At 44.0% G+C, this 17,535-nt stretch overlaps 1 protein-coding gene across 3 annotated transcripts in view; it reads right to left on the bottom strand.

Annotated features, from left to right (window-relative positions):
* Positions 1–884: 884 nt before the first annotated feature.
* Positions 885–17,535, bottom strand: part of LOC308200247 (uncharacterized protein) — a 171,369-nt gene continuing 154,718 nt past the window's right edge. For 2 of the 3 annotated variants that reach the window (XR_013955376.1, XM_080605623.1), the window contains 3 exons: positions 14,240–14,389; positions 4,431–4,473; positions 885–2,975 (listed from right to left, as the gene is read on the bottom strand). Coding sequence is in view for 1 of the 3 variants with exons in the window: in XM_080605623.1 (XP_080461749.1) it covers positions 2,970–2,975; positions 4,431–4,473; positions 14,240–14,389 (199 nt within the window). In the remaining 2 variants the exon portion in view is untranslated. Of the gene's footprint in view, positions 2,976–4,430; positions 4,474–9,126; positions 12,170–14,239; positions 14,390–17,535 lie in introns of those variants that run through there. The other variant, XR_013955377.1, reaches the window with a different exon arrangement.

Here is a 17,535-nt window from a genome sequence, read left to right as displayed (position 1 = left end):
GCCAAGGCAGCACTACCACCTTCGCTGTGGCCATTAGTGAGAGCAATTTGTGCACAAACAATCTGGGAAGAGTTTTCTCAGATTACAGTAAAGTTAATGGAGTTGGAAATTCCTCCTCTTTTGGATTAGCTAGCCTTCTTTATGTAACCTTTAGGTATATTGTGGAGCACGAGGGAGGTTTTGATAGCAGCAAAAGCAATTTGGAAGCGCACAACTGATTTGTAATGGGAGGTCTCTGACGAGGGCCTGGTCCAGGAGCTGCTAACTGCTTTCAGTTGTTACGGGTGCGAAAGCACAAGACCTCCCTGTACCAGCGCCTTTGTGAACGGAGAGGAAAATTAAAACACTTGTAGGCTGACTGTGATTTAACTGACTCTTCAAGGGCGGAGGAGAACTGACAAAAACAACAGAACTTTCCCCAGTTACAGCATCACCGCTTCAGTATCAGATTTTCCTGACAGCCAGAGCATTGCAGAACCTCAGAAGCGCACAGAAAGCTATTGAGAGGAGGGAAGAATCGCATAGATGTGCCAATAGAAAACGTGTATTTGAGGTTCATTAAAATGAACTGTCAGTCTGAGCCAAAATCAACTGTGTGACACCAATTAATCAAAACATCATAAATCAGCTCTGTTATCCTGCTCATTGGGAATTTCATCCATATATCTCTGATCACATCACGGATTCTTCATGCCTTTTTTTGCAGTTGCACATTTCCACCTCTTCAGATTTAAGAGCTGTTATTATAGTGTCAAGGTAACTGATAAAAAAAAAGTCATTCATTTATGTCAGGAGGGAATTGAGCAAAAGCTGTGTTTATTCTTCATCCATCTCTAGTACATATGAGATTTGACAAAATAAATTAAACTGGGAGAACTCTGTGAAACCTCTTCCAATCTAGAGAGCAGCAGGATGTATCCACGCACCATAGGTGCTTCTATCAGCACATATCTGTGTTTTTACCCCCAGAGAAGAGCTAGCAGGGAAGCAGTGAACACCTGCTGCAGTCACCTCTACATGCAGAAGAAAGGAAAAAAAGGCCACTGTGTTTTAGTAAAATACTGGAGTAGCTCTTACACTGCATGATCCTGATCCAAACCCCACCGCAGTCACTGCTGCTAACTTGAGTGAGTACAAAAGGCTGTGTTTTCTTCTCCTCCTCATTGCAGCAATCGAGGCAGGGCAGCCTTGCCACAGAACTCATTTTCTTTGAAGCCAAGTGCTGTTGAGCACAGAGGCACCCACAGACATGGGGCAACCATCTTGGGCACAGCCTAGTCATCCAGGGGCTGGGGAGAGCCCATCCACCTTCTTTTAGCTCCTCTTCTCATCTCTTTTTTTTTCTTTTTAAGTGCCATTACACTACTGAAAAATACTTATACTTAATCAGCACTACTTAATCCTGTTCACTTCCATCTGTGCCTTGTTGTAGCCTGACACCTCTCCTGTCCCGGGGCCATGGAAAGCGGAGGGTATTTAGTGCAGGCCCTGCTGCTGGAGGCCTCTGGGGAGCAGCTGTCCCCAATCATCCCGTCCACAGCCCTTTCATTCCCAGATTACATCTTGTACCAACAGTTTGTGTGTGGGAAAAATCAAAGCTGTCAGGGGCTCCTCCCAGGACGTGCACTTTGCGTAAGGTGCCCCATCACGGGGGCTTGGGCGTTTGACCTCTGCGCTCGCAGCGGGTAATGAATTGGGGCCAGGCCGCAGCCGGCAGCGCCGCCACGACGTGCCCCAGCAATGAAAGCTGCCTGTTGTTAACCGCCTGCCTGCCTGGTCCCTGGCCCCGAGACTTCCTGGGGCAGCCTCCTGCTTGCGAGGAGGTTAAAAAAAAAATCTCAACGGGATAAAAGGTGCTTCATCATAGCCTTCCTGCTGCTGGCCAGGACAGTTGACTGAAAAATCCAAGAATTAAATTTCAGGAACCATAGATAATAATGGAAGTTGAATGCCTGAATAAATCCTAATGGAGTAGAAAGATTTGATAATGAAAATAATTTCTTTTGTATCAGTTCTTCATCCATGCTCCTTGCGATGGACCCACTGAATTACTGGCACTTGCTGCCCCAGGAGGGGACATCAGGCTTTAGTTCCAGCCGATCAGAGCAGTTCCTATGGCTTGACATGAAACCATGCTTATAAAGCTGCACTCCTTTGTGGGTGCAGCTCTGACCCGTAATACACAGCAGAGAAGGACCTGTATTTTGGGTGTTGCCCCAACTAGAGCACAGCTGGGGACCTGAGCCCTGCTGCCTGACCGAGCCCTGCAGGGCAGCACGGCTGTGCTGGGACCCAATGCTGCAGGTCCCACAGGACATGAGGAGCCTGCTCCAGTACGGCACTGCCAGCATCCTGCTTCTCCTGGTTGTTTTCAGCTTCAGACGTGGTCCTTTATACCACACCTTCCTAAAATCGTGCCTGGCTCCGACCTTCCCTCCCAGGTACTAGCAGCTCAGTCAGTGTGCAGAAGTGGTTAAATTCCAGGGTGGACAGCACAAGAGTATCCCGCTGAACTGCTATTAATGCTTTAAATAATTACACATCCACCCTCGTATAAAATGCTCCTTTCTGACTGCAGAAACACCATTGCTGAGGATCTCAACGGTACTGCTAGATAAACTTGTCAAACCCGGGTAATATTTTATGAGTGATTTAAGCACTTTTTCCAGCTGTTAAACAAAGGCTTCTCTTACAGCTTGGCTGGTGCAGTGCTACTTAGTACCTGGGTCACGTAAAAAAAAGGCGCTGTTATTTTACGAGCAGAGAGAGATGACGCTATCGTGCTTTCTTCCCCACTCTGACAGCTTCCTGTTGGCGACTTGTTGGCAGGTATTTTACCCTGATGTTATCGGGCCGTGGGGCAGAGTTCGGCATGTCCGGACGGCTCTGAGCGACTGATGGGCCCTGTCCCCTCTCCAGCACCGGGAGAAATAATCTCCATTTTTCATGCCGCAAGCTAGGAGACGTTGTCAGGCCTGCACAAACAACGAAAACAGATATTTTGACAGGGAAATTTAACTTTTCCCTCCATTATTTTGTCTAATATTTCTCATGTTTTGTCTATTGTGTTGTAGATTGGTTAAAATAGAAGCGCACGCGACATTGTGTGGTGCGAGCTGGGCGGGAGCCCCTCTGCACAGCCACCTCCACGTGGATTAGGGATTTTTAGGGTTTGGGGTGCGGGTGAGGAAAATGCCCCTTCTGCATCTCATGAGGGCACCAGGCACCCCGAGCTGCCCCTCGGTTACATGACAGCACTTGGTGTGCCTTGAAAAATGAGGAAATCTGGGGGATGAAATCTCAAGTCTCCACAACCGAGAGGTAAAACCTGCTGTGGTTTCACTGGAGCTTGGCTGTCGCACTGGCTCTTCTGGGCCAGGGCAGATGGGGAACCCCCCTGCCCGGGGCCATGCAAGAAGGCCTCACCAGGCAGGCCTGGGTTAGGGCCTTCAGCAGCAGTACTTCCAGCAGCAGGCCAGCAGCTTGGGCACTGCGAGTCATGAACTTGTTAATTGTCCACAGGTTTTAATGATCATGGAGTGTTAGTGAATACACTGTAGTATAAATGTCTTATTAAACCTAAATTAGATGCAGATTGGGAATGTAAATGTGTTATAGAAATTTATGAGGGATCTCAGCAGAGAACTTTCTTAGACTTTGCTGTGAGAGGTACAGAATATCAGTTTCTGAATCAGCATAAAATACTGTGTGCCAGCTGCCAATTACGAGAAAATGTGTTTGTGGATGTATGTCCCAGAACCTCCATGGATCCCCAAAATTTAATTTGTCAATGGGAATTTCCAGGTCTGTAAAGAGCAAATGAATAATTTCCATGTCAGTACAGAACCGTGCCACCTGAAACAGCTGGGTGCAGGTCCCATCGTCTCCATGTTCACCACGCTCAGGATTTGCAGAAATGGAGCAGGTCTGGTTTTCAGACCTCAGTGAGAACATGTGGACGTGCAATGGGCATCCTAAGGGGTTTCCAGAGAAGAGAAGAGCCACTCTATATTAACTACATGCTTTCTGCAGAGCCAGTCAGTGTTGATGGCTTCCTATCACTTATGAGACCAACACATCTACGATTTCTGTCTCCAGCCCTGCACTTGATTAAAGGACACTCCACATCCAGAGCAGTGTTGTTATATAGAATGCCTGTGTTATCAAATAATAAACCAACTGTCACAATATTGGCTCAAAGTTTAGGAATTTTCTTGCACAGGAAGATTAAGACGATTACAGTTCAAATAAGTACCATTTTTGACTAATTGTTTGCAGATATGGCATAAAAGCGATGGCTTGCTTTGGGAAAGTAGTATGATTTTATGTCACAGATATCTAGCTGAAACATAGCTAGAAAGTAAACGCTCAGAGCCCAAACTTGCTTGAATTTGTACTTTGGCATTGACATGAATGGAAGCTGCACTTACAGAGCTGAAGAGCCGTCCCAGCATGCTTATCTCCCCCTTAAATCTGAAAATAAAAAGGCAATTACTAACTTGATTAAGTTGTCTGGACTTTTTCTTACAACCACATGGGCAGCCTTTCAGCTCCGGCCCAGGCCAGTGGGCAGCACCAAGCCTTCCCTCTCCTGCACCATGCCCTCCCTCTCCTGTACCATGCCCACTGGGACACACATACCGACATTTGCTCTGTAACACCCCTTGAGGCACCCAATGCTTTTTATACCCACTAATATATGGCTTTTTTTTTGCATAGGAACATCACAAACCCACCACACTTACACTGTTCACTTCAGGGCTCCTGCGCTGCCCATCTGCCAGCAGCCACCAGCATTTTTGCACTTCTCATAGAACAAGGGGAAGTGAACATTGTGCCCACATCCCACCTTGGGCTGGCAAGGATCTGTGTTAGGCAGAAGATCTCACAGCAGAGCAGTCATTGCTGCTTCCTGCTCTAAAAGGTACCTTGGGCTGGTGTGCTTTCCTGCTGTTGTGCGACTCGCTGCTGCTGGTGACCTGTCCCAGCCTGGACAGCACATGGAGCAGAAGGCATGCAGGCAGCAAGAGCACGGTTCAAGCCTCTCGCTGAGTCAGGGCTCAGTATGTGACCTTCTGTCACTTGGTCTTCCAACGTCAAAACCAAAACCGAGTTTAAAAATGAGGAATGCACTGGGAACCAGATGCTCTACCGGAGCCAAAACTTTCTGGGTAAATATATTGCAAAGAGCACAAATCATATCATTTCAAACGTTGGGAATCTGTATATATTTAAATATATACAAAATTTGGCTGTTTCTCGACAATAGGTTCATACTCCAGAACAAAAGAAATCCAGCAGACTGAAATTAATAATGCATTAGAACAAACACAAGTGCATTGTTTCCCATTTAAGGAACTGACTGGATATAAATAAACTCTTACTCATATTCTGTGATTTAAATAACAGTCATTCTTAGCCTGAGTAACAATTGCACCTTTCAGAAATATAATAGATAAAAATTATTTTCCAGGAGGAAGCTTAGAGGAGTCTTAAACTTGGACTCACCAATGCTTTTGCTGCTGGTTTACTAAAAATGCAGAACTAGAATTGACTCGATTCAAAACGCTGACCCTGAACATCCCCAAAACCTTAGGAGAGTGCTGAGCTGGATGAGTGAAATGCAAGCTAAGGCCATTTCTACTTGTGATGCTCTGCTGAAAGGTCCCATTTCCTCCACGTGGCCAAATCCCCTTGTCCAGGTTGGCGCTGGCATTACCTCTCACTAACGCCTGATTTTCCTCTTGCCAAGCACAAGCAGCACGCAGGGAATGGAAGCACAGATACAAACATTTCCCCAAGACAACTTAGCTAAAATCAGGAAAAATGAACATGTATTACTGAAACATTTTTCTTCGCTTTCCTTACAGAGCGTGTCTGGTGGCAGCAGGGCACAGCAGTGCTAACATGGGGAGGGCAATAGTGGGAATGTTTCTTTCCTCTTGCATTAAAGCCCATAAGCAGAGCAGCTCGTGACATCCAAGCTCACTGGGCAACACACATGAGCTAATGCACATTTAGACATCTCTGACAATGCCTCAGCAAAACACCCGAGAGAACTCAGGTAAATGTTTAAAAAGAGTCATTTTAAAACCTGAAATGCAAGGAAAGAGTTCAATTTAATAACCAGTTGTACAGCTCCAAAAGTCTCAGTGCTTTACATTCAAACACAGTAAGATCTTTTTTTCTGATAATTTCACTGTGGACAAGTGTGGTTGCAAGGTAGATTACTAGCCACTTCATTTTTATTCTGTTTATGAAATGTATAAGCCAAGACTATTTTACTGTAAAAGCACTGCAGCATACACAGTGTTTGGAATGAACAAGAAAAAAAAAAAGCACATCATAAAGTATTCGTCTTTGCCTATGCTATCAGTTTGTGCAAACAGCTGTCTCATGAGCAAACCTTTTTAAACAAACATATTTTATTAGTGCGCAGTACAGCAAACTGTGGTTATTTCTCACATAACTTTGTTACATGTCAAGCACTGATTTCCTTTTTATGTAAATGAAAGCCTATAAAACGATGCAATTACCCTCCCCACATACATTAGTGTAAATGCTGAGGCGCTACACAAGTCATTTATCTTTTGTACTTTCTGTTAGGCTGCAAGTCAGCGCTGAGCTTTAAATTTTGTTTAAAAGTTCTTGGCTAATTGATCACTTTAGAGATGCTTTAAACACAGGTAAAACACCGACAAAGACTTTTAAAGTAAGCTTTCTTAATGGATGAATTGCAACTATCCATCATCCTGCTTGCTACTTCCCTACCGCCATCCCATTAAACCTAATAAGTTCTATTAAAGCTGTTAACATGTGGCATCTGTTAATGGAAAGTGTATAATGCACAAGGTATGAAGGGGACCCGAGGGCTCGTAGAAGTAAAGTTTGGAGCAGAAAGACAAATCCTAACCATTCACGAAGTGAGTGTAGCTGCGGGTCAGTGTTTCAGGCCTCTCTCGGAGACCATTCCCATTTAAAGCCTTGCCAGCATAAGGCAGCCAGGTTAGGCTCACCGGCGGAGCCGGCCCATGCACATGTTATATTTCAAATCCTTCAGCAGATGAAACGTAGAAGTTGAAGGAAAAAAACATATATATATATTTATTTTTGGCTTGAGAAAACAGTGTGACACATGACAAGCCTGGATCTCTTTTGGAGAGCCTGTGCTCTGTATTACTGAGATTAAGTTTGATCATTCCTGAAGGAACACAGAAATCCCCCAACCTGGATGGCAAGGGCTGTAATAGTTGCTCTTAATGTCTGCTGTTAGCTGATTACTGACATCTTGAAAGCATTGCTCAAGCAGACCTTCTTGCAAGCTTCTGTCATGTGGATGCTCTCTCAGACGGAGAGCATGCATAACAGCAAGTGGTCGACTGGAAGCTTCAAGGACCTGCGTGTAATCAAAAGCTTTGAACTGCTCATAGCTTGGGAGGCTGCTTTACTTGTTACTAGGGGGACTATCAGAACGTATTACAATGACCAAAGCCAGCCCATGTAGTAACAGCTGTGAGTGTAATCCAAAAATTAGCTCATTAATTCACAGGAAAGTATTTTCTCCTCAGCTTTCATTGCAAAAAATGTGTCTGCTTGTTAGTGAAATCTAGAGCTTTTACTGGAACCTTTAAAACATTAGCAATGCACATGTGCCTCTCTGTGCCTTAGTGGGAGATTTATTAAGTTTATTCTCTAATCTCTGTTTACAAGCAGAAATATGATGAACATAAATCACTTGAAATAAGATTTCAAGCTACAAACCCATTTTGCTCCTTTCCAATGCTGTTATGTTATTTCAAACCTGCAATTAATTCTTTTCTTTGTTGGCCTGTTTGTTTTTAAAAACAATTTCACTCCACTTGACCTTTGCATTTCTTGGAAAAAAGTTCAAAGTTGGAAAAAACTCTAGATGTTATCTGTTAGTGCTTATTTACCACAGAGAGCGTGCTAAACTTGAGCTGAAGTTTAGGAGCCCCAGAGAGAGACAAGATGCTGCAGTACTGAGGGGCAAGGCTGGAAGCAGCCCCACGGTTGTGCTGGGGTCGTCACCCAGCCCAGTGTACACTGCAGGCGTGTTTCGTGCTCCAGCTGTAAACACGAGCTTCCACACAGCTTGGTGTGGTAAAACAGCCTGAGCACACGTTCACAAGTGTTTTAATATCTGGCTGCACTTTAAAATCTAGCCTGGTGCAGAGCCTGCCAGGATGCCTATCCTGAAAGAAGCATCTCCCTCAGTTTGGGCATCTGGAAGAAACAGAACCAGGGCACAAGGAGCAGTACCTGGCATCTACCGGCTTAAATAAGAGCCTCCAATGAAGGAAACTACATTTAAAATACTGAGTGGCAGGACTAATCCTCAGTTGCAATTGTGTTTAAAACTCCCGCATCTGGGTCTGCTGAGAGTTAAACACGAAGACATACATCCAGCTGACTTTCAAAAAAATACTACATATTTATTTCCAGATATTTCTTACCTAGTGTTCTTAAAATTGGATAGACACATAGCATAAGCATAGAAAAAAAATTAAAATAAAATTTGCAGTGACAACTATTAAAACAAAACCAAACCAGAAAAGTTAGGGATCACTTGTTTCAACTAATATACAACTAATAGTTTCTCTGCTTTATTACTGTTATTACAAGTAAAAGGTAAACAAGGTATAGCTGGCAAAGGCTGGGGGTAAGAAGTGCTTTTGGATGACGCATTACCAGCTCCTACAGAAAACTCACTACGTTGTTGCTGAAATGCAATGTTTCATATCACAGGAACAAACAGTGCAAGTGAGCAATGACACTGCAAATTAAATGTTTATACAGTAGATGCAAAAACTCCAACCCACTGCAAAAAAATTTCCTTGCAGAACATTCAGGTATCTAGTTTATGCTCTATACAATTAGTACCTTTTCATAACATGCTCCTAGATCTTCTTCATTGTAATGAAGAAAGTCATGAACACAAACAAACAGAAATATAAACAATAAAGTGTTTTTGCACTTTAAACAGGAACCAGACAGTCTTGCCAGCCTGCTCTGGCATTGTTTGCAGGGGAATGAATAATTGCAGACATGAAAAATCCCATGGATGCAGCCCTTGTGCTATGGTCACTTTCTCTCATGTTTACTTACCCCTGTTTTTCACAGTGCAGCAATTGCTTATGTTTCAGACAGCCTATAAAGTTTGCTCTTTGTTGCCCATTTGCTGCAGAGCTCGAACCACAGCGAGCGCCGTGCTGCCCACCCTCTGGCGTGCAGCTCGGCTGGTGGCACAGGGCATGCCTCGCGTGGTCCCACCAGCACCCACCAGGGCAGCCCACGGTGGAGGGGGAGGGAAACCCAGCCCTCCCTGGCCCCAGCCAGCACCCGCTCTGCTGTATGGCAAACACACCAACACCCAAAAGCTGAGGGAGCTTAATTAGCTGCAGGGGGCTTTTAATTGGTCAATAAACTCAAGACGTGCCAAGCCTCTAGCACAGCCTGCTCAGGCCCACACGCTCGTTAGGCAGGACCAACTTTAATTAATATAGCAGCCTGACAAAAACCCAGATGCCTGTGGCAGAGGCTAAAATGCTGCGTGCTGTTCGGATGAGCTACAGGAGCAAGGGAGGTTATGTTACAGCTTCACAGGCCAAAACAACCCAAACCCAACACAATAGTAAACTTTAAACTAGACAATTCAAAAAATGTATATCTTTCTAATCCTATTAGCACTGCACCAGACTGGAAAGCAGGCTGTGGCTCCTTTGGCAGGGCCTGGGCTGGGAGCTCTGCTCAGACCCTTCACTGTGCGATATGTTCTGCTCAGAGACCACGAGACCCCAGGCATCTCCTGAGCCTGGAGGAGGAAGAGGGGCTGAAGGCTTTGGAGCACATCTGCATGTTCCTCTCCCCAGTGCCCGTGGAAAAGGCCGGGACAGTTTGTGGAGTCCTGCAAAGATTCAAGTCCTGGGAATGGGGGTTTGCTCAGGGTCTCCTGAAGGAAGGGCAGACCTTCCCCGAGACATTTCTGCTCTGCAAACGCTTGACACAAGCATTTCTGAAGCTCCAAGCGCACAATCTTGTGTCCACAACACCAACTCAGTACATTGCACATCTGTAACGCAGGACTCCAGACCAGAGGCCAAAGATACTTTCTTTAGTTTACATCTTCCTGAGAAGCAGCTGACTGTCTGCCCTGAAGTAGGAAGACCAAAGGCAGCATGCAGCGACATGAACAAATGTTGTACGCAGGCAGGGACTGATCCGGTAAGGCCAAGGCAGCAAGGTGCTGAAATGCCAGCAAGGAGACCCCACTTACTGCAACAGGTCAAGCTGTCCCAGCTGTTAAACAGAACCAAGAAAAAATCCCAGCTGCCAGAGCATTTTCAGTGAGCTTTTAATTCTTCTTTATAAAAGGGAGAGTAGTATAAGCTGCTGAACAACTAGTTCTGTGGTGGGGTAATTGTGGAAACTCCCTCTTCTCTCCACGTACATCATGAAAAGTGCAGGGCAGGGGCAGAAGGTCCCAGCATAGATGGGGCTGGCGCTGCAGTAAAACACCATCACATCGCATGGTGCTGCTGCTTCCAGCCTGTGATGTTACACACAGGACTGAGTTTTGATTTTTCAGCGATTGGCAGAAAAGCAGCTATTGCAAATCACTGAAGTCTAACTGCATTCTGCTCCCGCCATGGACCCACGTGAATTAATGTGTTTGCAGCACTTTGGAAGGGCTTAAAAACTTTTCCCTCTTAACCCACCCGCCCACCCTCCTGCTCCAAAAGAAGTGCTTTTAAAGCAGTGCTTTTTGACTCTGTTTACACAAACCCAACACCTATGGGCTTTTACCACAACTCAGGGATGAGCAGGGCACCAGCAGGAGCTTGGCATGGCTGTGCTGGTGGAGCTGCAGAAGTGCTGGGCTGTACAGCACCATTAATTAGAGACTTCTTTTTTTTTTTTTTTCAGTTGCAATGCTTGGGGAAAGAGCAAGCACTTTAACATCTCTTTAGAGCTGAGTCCTTCAAGGTGCTGAGCACGTTGGCCGTGACCCAGGAAAGCGATTGAACAGAGTGTAACCCTATGCGCCCACGGCTGCAGGCCCTGACCACGCAAACACTTACTGCTGGAGTGAGTGTGGCTTGGGCACAGGTACGGAGCTGGGCCCAAAGCCCCCAGCTGGAAACAAATGTCATTATGGTACATTGAACAGGAAAAAATGTGCCGCTCACTAACTGCATTACGGCAACTTGATCCCTGCCTCAGGAAGAACTGTACTCTGCAAATGTGGTACTCATGACATAAGAGCAACTTTAGTACTTTCTGCAAGATTCACTTTTAACTTCTTAAGGACGTTTGGTCTGTTTTCAGTGGAAAATATATGACTTAAATTGTCTGTGCTGGTTTTGAGACCTCTGCTGTCAGCTAAATGATCTGCTGGATCATGCTTGCAGAAGTAGCGACCATCTATATTGGATCAGGAACAGGGCAATAGCAGTGCTTTAGAAGCATTAGCTAAACTGTTTTACCTCCACTGTATATAGTCCAGATACACAATCTCTGCTTTTTTGTGCTAGAGAGAGAAAAAAAGTTCAACTCTGGCAACACAAAATAATTCAAAGAAAAAATGTAATACAGAAAGCTGACAATATTTACATTTAACAGATTGTAGCATTTTGGTTTTCAAAAGGCCGAGTCCAAGGTAATTAAAACTTTGGTGGCCTTTCAGTTTTTAAATTGCAAATAAAGGATAACAAAACCAAGAGAGTGAGGTCTTTCTCCAGCACATGTAGCATGAGAAGTCCATGCTGTCACAGTTTGACAGGTGTGTGCTTGTGTGCTGCTAGGACTGCTGTTGCGCTGAGTTACTCATGAAACCTGAGAGTGTTTGTAAACAGTCTGTACTTTCTCAAAAGTGCCCTGGAGATTTGTTACAGGAAGTCAAATTGCTCAAATCTACCTAATTTGGCACGATACGTTGAAAGCATGCTTGAGTGATCATAATTGCACTGGGACTGACTTCATTTAGCAATCTCTAGGCATACCTTTCCAATAACAACTGCAGGCGATATAAATTCAATCTCTTGTTTGTCTCTGAAAGTGATTAGCCTAAAAAATTTGGAATTTAAACACTCATAATTGCAAAGTGTTATTTATATTCAATTTTGATTTATTAAATAAAAAACTCCCCCTTTTCTCCCCAGGAACGACTTGAGTTATTTTGGAAAGTGAAAGGGACAGCTAATAGAAAGGAAAAAGATAATTCTCATAGGTGGTGAGCGCTGTTCTTACAAGGATGCTTTTTCCCACTACAATTTATAATATTGCAAAAAGAGCATAAAAGATTCTGAGGTTTATTTCAAGTGTGACCTCTTTGCTATGAAACATTTATTGTTCACTAGGATGAATATAACTTTTTTTTCAAATCTGTGCAGAAATACCTGCAAAGACAAACCAAATCAATGGTGCTGTAAAACTGAAATGGAAAGGGGACCTGAAAAAGTCCCAGTTTCATTGTGAGTACGATAATTGGTGTTATTCAATATGATGAACAAGGCTGGATGAACGATATTAATTTGGTGTGTCCATTCAATTTTTTAAAACCGATTCATCAAATACATATTTCTGTCCTTATACTGACATTCTCCAGAAACTGTTGGGGTATACCCCATGATGGGCAAGAACTCTTCTAAAAGTGAATGATGGGAAAATATTTTCAGAAAGGAAATACTGAATTCATAAATATAGGCAAATACTCATGAGGCCTTTTCAGCAGGATGCTAACTTAAACAAGCCATATAAAAATAGTACATGACTTCTGTATAAACCCCAAATGTATGAATTCCAATTAAAGAAAAATACAGGGAATGCTTTCTAAACCATGCTGACAAATTATGAGCTGAAAAAAAGTTAAAGGGGAGAGATTTCAAACAGCGAATATGTTGGAAAGACTGATTTCAAAAAGTCATAGAACAGAAGACAAAAACCATTAGAAAACAGTGTCTGCTGAAAACATCTTTCTTAACCCTAATCACAAGCAGACCCACGTATAGCTTCCTAGCTGCAGTTAGAGAAGAAATGAGAGACCGAGCAAGGTAGTAAAAACCTCCACAAAGGCAGAGGTGCCCCAGCCTTACACTGTCAGGAAGGATAGCATTCTCCTTGCAAAAAAACAGGCACTGAATAAGTCTATTTTCCACACCACCTTTTTCATATGTTCTTTTATAAGCATTCTCCTCCTCTGCCACCATGCCTACCCTGAATTGTCATTGAGTTCAGCAATATCCGCGCCCATGGACAGGCAAAACTTTGCGCTGGGCATCAGAAATATTACACCTTGAATCAACAGCCCTGATATATGCAGCACACAGATAAGCCAGAAACACCAGCACTTCCCCAGCAAAGCTGCCATCGCATGGTACATGCCTCAGTCGGAGGCACACATCTCACCTGGCGGTGCTGCCCTGCCCGCAGCTGCCCTCACGGGTGTCGGTACCTGCAGCACACGCTTTGAGCCCTGCTGCCAAGGGCAGTGGCAGCATGGATGGAAGGGCAGTGGCACGTACTGAAAATCAAGTTAAAGTTAAACTGAAAATCAGTTGTGGGATGCCACGTAGCGGGATGGAGCCTGGCTGCGTGGTGCCAGCAGGTGTACACTGCGGGGAACGGGTTGCTTATGTGGCACTGGAAGAGAGAGGAAATTTCTCAGACCGACCGAGCTTTAACTAAAGTTTAGTCTGTTGCTAAAGTAAAAAATTAACCAAAGTGTCCCTAAAATAAAGCCAATCTTCAGGGTGAGTCTGATTTATAAAAGGTCTTTTCCAAACTGGGTGGGACCTTCGCCTACGTAAGCAAATAATTTAGTGCTATAATTTAGCCCATTTCCCCTTCAGCAATACTACTGCTTACCCAAAACATCTCCATTTATTTTTAAACCAAACATATTAGTAATTTGATGGGAGGGAAGAGAACAGAAAAAGCGGCACAAACCTGAACATCCATCATGGTTGTTTGTGCTCCTTGAAGGACACTCTTGAATTATTGCTATAAACATCCCACATTTGGTTAAACGTTGTTGATATAAACAAGAATTTTTCCTCATTAAGGTAATTTGGTGCAGTCTGAGAAGCTGATTTATCAAGAGAATTAATTAAAGGCAGATATGATTTGTAGCTCTTTGTACTTGTAGATGTTTCAGCGTAAACATTCCCATTAAAATTAAATTACTGCTAATCTGATCCTACTAACAATAGTTTTTAAGTACCCTTCACATATGCAGACACGATGCCTGCATTCCTGTTTGGAGCGGTGCAGCAGAGTCCCAGGCTCGCAGCAGTCACAGTGCACAGGTGGAAGAAGGGCTTTGCAGATGCGTGGTGTGCAGTACGGTACCTTCACACGGAGGTTTGAAGATCTGGGGAGAGAGCAGATGAAAAATTTGTTTTCTCCTCCAGTTATTCCTGATCAACATGAGGTATAGATTTAAAAGGACTTTCTTGAGCTGGGGGGAGGTTGTAACTAGACAATTAAAATCAAAGGTCTCTCCCTCTCAGACTGGGACTTTGTGTAGTCCACGGAAGCAGTTCACCAGCCTCAGATCAAGTATTGGTCAAAACACCTTCCTCCAAAGCAAGCAGGATTTGCCTGTAATATCTTAGTTCAAGAGACAGTTCTTCTATACAAGATGTCCTATCTTTCTTCTTTTCAAAAGGCTATAGAAATAGGAGAAAGAAAAGACGGTGTTGGGTGATGCCCTACTCATTGGGCTTGGGTGTTCTGCAGCTGCCGTCCCTTTGGGACAGCTGTTGGTCACCCATGGGTGCAGCTCTTCTTCTCCTCTAGCCCTGACGCAGCCACAGAGCTGCCGTGGGGACACCCAGGCCAGGGGCCCTGTGCCCTACACACTGGGAAAAGCATGACAAGGACTAACCAGAGCTACTGAAGTGTATCCTCCTCCTAGAAAATAAAACTAGCAAATAAACACAGTGCCTGCCCCTGCTTCAAATGCACCCGCATTTGCCCCACAGTTGTTGCAAGTTGAGGGCACCGACCTTGCCTGGATTTAGCATGCACTGCTTCCCAGGTGCTCACACACTGGCTCAAATTCCAGGGTAATCTAAAGGGATCAAATCACAGCAACCTTCTTACCTGCCTGCAATACAGAATATAGCCTGAGAAAGAAAGCAGAGACTTCTGACCTTGACAGAGAAAGAAATCAGGCATGAAAAGGAAGAAGGAAAAAGCAGCAATCCAGCTTAGGTCATGGAGTAAGCATACCTCGTGTCTCTCAGAGATGAAAGAACATGCTGCTCCAAATACAGATGAAAATGCCTGAATTTGCCCACTGCTAAAGGAAACAGACATTCTGTGATTTAGGAGAAGCCACCTTTCTGTTCCCAACCTCATTGATCAATCCTGTAAGATGCTAAGCGCCTCCAAGTCACCCTTAATTGAGTCTGCTAATTACAGCATTCAGGAACTCACAACCCACGTACATCACAGAGCCAGATAGAGTACATATTTACAGAGAGGGCCTTTGGGAAGTCCAGATTAGTCTCAGGACAACTTGAAATGAAAGATAAGGAAGCTTAAGGGGACCCTTCCTCTCCTGCAGCAGACGAATGAATTAGCAGTGAAGGCTCCAGCTCTGGTCAAAGGGAAGGGATAATGTGGTGATGAAGTAGGTCTTAAATCATTCTGATGTATTTAAGTGTCACTGTAAAGAAGATCTAGAGATGTACAGAGAAAACAAAGTATCAGTCAACGTAATCAGGCAAATTTGAGGATGTGTAATTTTTCAGCACAAAAGTTTAATTGCTTTTAAAGGGTCTTTTTTATATTGTTCATTTAAGTGACATAGCTTCTTTAAAAATCAAATTATTTATCTAATTTTATTATTTCATCTCTCTTATAGAAGACCCTCATAAACAGCATTTTGCTTGCCACAGACAGAGCAGGGGGCAGGCGGGACAGGGTCCTGCACTGATCATCCAGGGAGCTGCAGACAGCTGGGGGCACTCAGGGGATCCTGCCACGGGAAGCAACATCTTTCGCCAGTCCCTGCCACAGGCCAGCACTTTACGTGGGCACTCAGCACCAGAACATGCTCCAGTTACGGCAGTAACACTGCACTCAGCGCTGTGGTGGCACCCAAAGTCCCAGCTGAGGCATGGTGGGCCAGCCTCCATCTCTGATTATTGAAATCAAGACAACAAAGAGAATGTATCAATCACATCAATCTCATCTATTTGAGGTTTGGCTTTCACATCCTTGGACATAAATCACAGAGATACAAGACTCAGGAGAGCACAGGGGAAGAAAAATTCCCGTTTGCACATACTTCTTCAGAAGTGAGTACTCCTCAGGTTACATGCACATAGTTGAGGCACAACTGTACAGAAAAACCATTTTGGTTAGAGCTCATTAGCTAGGAATTCATTAGCTTTTTGCCACCATGCAAATATTTATTTCAGGGAAGGGTATTTGCATATACATCAAGTCTGGGAGGGAAGAGGGAGAATGGAGGATTTATCTCATAGGACTGGAGAAGATACAGAAGTTATGTTGTCTCCACACTTCTCATAATAGTTGGCTGTCAACAGCTGCGTTAAGTGGGCTGCACCCATTGCAAGGATGGAAGCTGTCATCAAAATGAATTAGAGGCTTATTTGGACATAGCTGCATTTTATGTTCCTCTGGCAATTCACTGTCTGCTTGGCACCCTAATGAAATGTAGGCTGGGAAAACAAGGCACAAGTGCATAAGAACACAAAGAATGTAGATTATTTTCCCTTTTCATAATGGAATACTGTGGGATTTTGCAGTCATTTAAAGATACTTTTTTCTTTCCTTTTCTTTCTTTCCTTTCCTTTTTTTTTTTTTTTTTTTTAAATAACTTCCACTACTAAAGAGCAGTTGTCATCCTACATCTTAACTAAAGATTATTTGGAAAGCACAAGTAACGACTATGAGATAATTCCATATCCCCAAACTTAGGTAATTAATGAGTAATAAATGATGTAATTGTGAGTGCAAACAAATGTGTCTCCACTTTAAACTTTAATTAAAAACAAAGACATAAACCATAATTCACCTAGAATGCCAATGCATGGCAATAATAAAGTGCAAATGTGAACTGACCTGATTCTTCTCACTCCAGGTCTGGGCAAAGAAAAGACAAGAAATAAATCAGCTGTCCATTTGCCCCCAACCCCTCCATTACCATAGCTGTGAGCTGGCTTACAGTGAGGTCTGGAGAAACACCCATACTCCACGGTTCCTTGGTAAAACACTGTCAAGGGACCTCCTACAGTGCCCACAAGCACAGGAAAACATTGCTGCTCTTCCAGGCCACCAGCAAGGGTGGCACACAACAGCGCCTGCACGTGCTGCTCACTCAGGGACCACCAAGAAGTCATTTTACACAGGTGTATCCAGTTTTCTGGAGTCCAAAAACAGCCTGCACATGTATTTTACTGGGGAAAAAAAAAAAAAAAAAGAGCAATAGTGGTAAGTGGGAGAAGTGAATACATATCTTTTTCCACTTTGGTCCCCAAATGC

The sequence above is a fragment of the Anser brachyrhynchus genome (genome assembly GCF_964034855.1).
Source record: "Anser brachyrhynchus genome assembly, chromosome: 10".
Taxonomy (NCBI): domain Eukaryota; kingdom Metazoa; phylum Chordata; class Aves; order Anseriformes; family Anatidae; genus Anser; species Anser brachyrhynchus.
This window is presented reverse-complemented; position numbering and strand designations above follow the sequence as displayed.